The 3,582-nt window shown below is 41.8% G+C and overlaps 1 protein-coding gene across 1 annotated transcript in view; it reads left to right on the top strand.

Moving 5' to 3' along the window:
• The first annotated feature begins 51 nt into the window (after window positions 1-51).
• LOC113204518 (uncharacterized) overlaps window positions 52-3,582 on the top strand; it is a 34,943-nt gene continuing 31,412 nt past the window's right edge. Inside the window, exons 1-11 of the mRNA XM_052274262.1 lie at window positions 52-484; window positions 736-884; window positions 959-1,161; window positions 1,321-1,512; window positions 1,597-1,957; window positions 2,074-2,323; window positions 2,396-2,533; window positions 2,610-2,650; window positions 2,790-2,858; window positions 3,295-3,393; window positions 3,537-3,577. Coding sequence (XP_052130222.1) covers window positions 81-484; window positions 736-884; window positions 959-1,161; window positions 1,321-1,512; window positions 1,597-1,957; window positions 2,074-2,323; window positions 2,396-2,533; window positions 2,610-2,650; window positions 2,790-2,858; window positions 3,295-3,393; window positions 3,537-3,577 — 1,947 coding nt within the window. The 5' untranslated portion in view covers window positions 52-80. The remainder of the gene's footprint in view (window positions 485-735; window positions 885-958; window positions 1,162-1,320; window positions 1,513-1,596; window positions 1,958-2,073; window positions 2,324-2,395; window positions 2,534-2,609; window positions 2,651-2,789; window positions 2,859-3,294; window positions 3,394-3,536; window positions 3,578-3,582) is intronic.

Below are 3,582 nucleotides of genomic sequence, written 5' to 3'. Positions count from 1 at the left end.
GGGGGGGGGTGAAGAAGAAAAAGAGAGGCGAGGAGGGAGGGGAACCTTCCCTGCAGCTCAGTCTCTACCAGTCACTCACCATGTCAGGAGGTATGTTGAGGGCGGGAGGTGCCCGTGGACGGTATGGGGGGCGAAGTCTTGCCATCCCAACAGCACCACATGGCGGGCCATCTTATGTTGGACAAAGAAGCGAAAGCAGAGTGTACAGGATGGGTGGCTTCAAATTCTATAAGGACAGTGAATGGAAGGATACCCTGTATTATCGATGCGCAAATTCAAGAAAGCAGCCACCATGCAAGACTCGTGCTTGTGCTGATAGGTTGAGCCCAGAGGATCTTGAGCCGGCTAATAAAATACAGCACAACCACGATCCAGAGGACCCTCTCCACGAGCCGTACCTAAGGCACAGAGAAGAGCTGATTAATATGTGTCTTCGCCAAAAATCAACATCATTGGCTCATATTATTCGAAGTTATTGTGACAAGTGAGTACAGTCAGTTTCTTCAATACCAATTTATCTTTACTGGACTAATACAGTAGCTGCTGGTCACACTGAAGCATTTTTTTTCTGGCTAAGTTCAAACTGTACTAAAACGTATCTAATCTAAATACCTATAAGCTCACATACGGGCTTTGTACTCTATACGATCAGATGAAGTCAGGCTTCAGGTCCAAAAAGTTTGTGAAACGGGTTGTGGCCCTAATTAACAGTATACTTTACCTCTTTGTCGACAGCTTGGAGGACAGAACCCTGAAGGAATACTTGGAGCCTGAGTCCATCAAGAAGGCTGTCAGCCGCCTCAGGAACCTAAATATGCCTCCAATTCCGACAACTTTGCGACAAGCTGCTTTAAGTCTCCAGCAGCCTGAGTTCGCATATCTTGGTATGCAATAGTCTTTTCCTTTCATTCAAGATTTCTTCAAATTACCTCCCTAACTGATTGTTTTTATTCCACAGCACGCAACTCAGATGACACATCTGACTTCTTCCAGGGTATGGTGGGCAAACCTGGGGAAGAATCACTTTTGTTTGTTGACACCGAATTCATGAAATTTGTGAGATCAAGTAGTGTGCTGCTGTCAGATGCAACCTTCTATTGTTGCCCACGGATGCTAGGTGCGAAACAGGTCCTCATCGTGGCTTTCCATGGCTATGGTCAGGTAAGTGCACAGATTTTGCTACTTCTCTAGAGTTCACTCACATTGTTAAGTGTGGGCCAGTACACACCTGTGTTTAACTTGGCATCATTTGCACTGGTACCACTTTCCGTCAGACAAAATCCCTGAAACCTAAGAATAATACCATTAATTTTGTTCAAGGTATTTGCATTTGCATATGCCGTTATGACACGCAAGACAATTGGAGCATATGAGGCAGTTTTCAAAAAATTGAAAGAGCTCGGCTTGCGTGCCAAACTTGTCTGTACTGACTGGGAGAAGGGGGAGCAGAAGGCATGGAAGAATGCATTTCCAAGCATTGTCTTGTGGGGTTGCCTCTTCCACTACCAAAGAGTCAGTATTTCCACATTATTACTCATATTTTGATCACTGGACCTACAATTATTTGAAACTAATCTGTATTTTCCATTTGTACAGGCATTGTACAGGCAAGCAAAAAAAAAGGGGCTGGCTCGCTACCTGAAAAAAGGAAAAACTCATAGAGAGATATCTCGCATCATCAAATTGCTCTTGGTTATCCCCCGCCTCCCAGCAGAGGAGATCGAGAACGGTTTTAAAGCAGTTCAAAACGAAGCAGAGAAATACCTTGATGTTGACAAATTGCGGAAGATGAGGAAATTGTTCAAGTACTTTCAAGAGGAATGGCTAGACAGGGTGTCCCCGAGTACTCTCTCAGTTCATGAAAAAAATATCACCGTTACCAGTGGGCTGGAATCAGTCAATGCGAGGGTCAATGACCTAGTGCCCACCAAGCATCCCCATTTCTGGATTTTCCTTGGTAAGTCTCATTCTCATCTTTGCTATTTACTTTAATAAACCTTGGTCAATATTGATTTACATGGTTGAAATGGTAACCTGCTGAGATTGTAATTATATCAATGCACTTTATTTCAGACCTGCTGCGTGACTATGCTGCAGAAACCTTTCAAAGGTTTGACAAACTTAGATTTGGAAAGGGAAAGCTAACAAAGAGCAAGTACTATGTGGCCCCAGACAAAAGACTTACGGACGCTGACATACAAAGACATTTGGAATTATTCAAAAGAAACAGGGACCACATAGACTTCCTCTCTGCTGTGCAGACAACACTCCAGAATGTGTTGCTGGTCCTAGAAACGACAGAGGAGGATCATCCAGACAATATGTAAGTAGCAATGACAAAGGGGTTTTGTTTACCAGTGTTTGTAGTTTGTATTGATTGGAGTGTCGTTGGCAGACCAACTGAAGAAGAAGTGTTGGCCCTCAATGAGGTCCCCTCAGCCTCGCCAGCAAATCTACCAAACATCACTCCACCCAGAAGAACAAGAAGGCTGAGGATTATTTCTCCAGAACCTGATTGTGATGATTGTGATGAGTAAGTATGCCGTCCCCAAAATGCAAAGCAAAACTGCAACCAATAACAATGTGTTAATTGCTAATTTTTGTAACAGCCCAGGAAGCCCTGCTGAGGATGCTGCGCCATCTCCTCCAGGTAAGACACATTATTTAACGTCTAATATACTCACACAAACACAGCTGGGAAATTCTACTTCTTCTTCTAGGGTTGAAGTAAAATTTTCAGGATACATATTGTAAATTAATATAAATAATATCTCCTTCATGTTGTCCAGGTGCATGGCTCAGCAGCAGTCCTCGAGGCAGCTTCTTTGACATTGATTTCCAAACACCTATGAACAGAAGTAAGTTTATTCAAAGACCATGTTTGTATTTCAGAGTGAACATAGTGATAACTCCATACTTTTCAAGGTTTTACCTTTAAGACAGTGCAGCATTTATTGATGAGGGTCATCCACACATCTTCGTCATCTAATCTAACTTATCTAATATATCTAACCTAATCTATAAAATATATCTAAACTAACTTATCTAATCTATCTAACCTTATCTCTATAATGTATCTAAACTAACTAATCTAATCTATCTAACCTAATTGATCTATCTAATCTATAATCACTGAATCTTATTAATTTTAGTATACTTTTGATCAACAAACTCATATCCTCTCCCCTTGTATTATACATCTATAAATTTAACTGTCCCCTTGTACAAGCCTTTGCTCATGGGACCTATATGCCATGGCAAATGATTAAATAAAATGTCTACATCTTTCCCTAGGCCCGAGTCCTATCTCAGAGCAAGCCGTGGATGCTTCAGCGAACACTAGTCAGCTGTTTGATTCATCAGATTTGGTGGAGCGGTCACCTTCAAATACAGGTTGGTTTACATGAATGCATAGCTTTATGAACATGATTACTCACTTTTTAAATTCTGACTTTTTCTATAATCCATTCCATGAATCTTAAGTCAATGTAGTGTGCACTTTCACTCAACAAACTCATGTCTACATCTTTCCTTAGGTACGAATCCTTTGACAGAGCATGCCACAAGCCCTCCATCCGTGGG

The sequence above is a fragment of the Frankliniella occidentalis genome, unplaced genomic scaffold, assembly GCF_000697945.3.
Source record: "Frankliniella occidentalis isolate FOCC.00 unplaced genomic scaffold, Focc_3.1 Scaffold365, whole genome shotgun sequence".
Classification (NCBI taxonomy): domain Eukaryota; kingdom Metazoa; phylum Arthropoda; class Insecta; order Thysanoptera; family Thripidae; genus Frankliniella; species Frankliniella occidentalis.
Note: the sequence above shows the minus strand (reverse complement) of the source record. Positions and strands in the feature narration are given on the sequence as shown.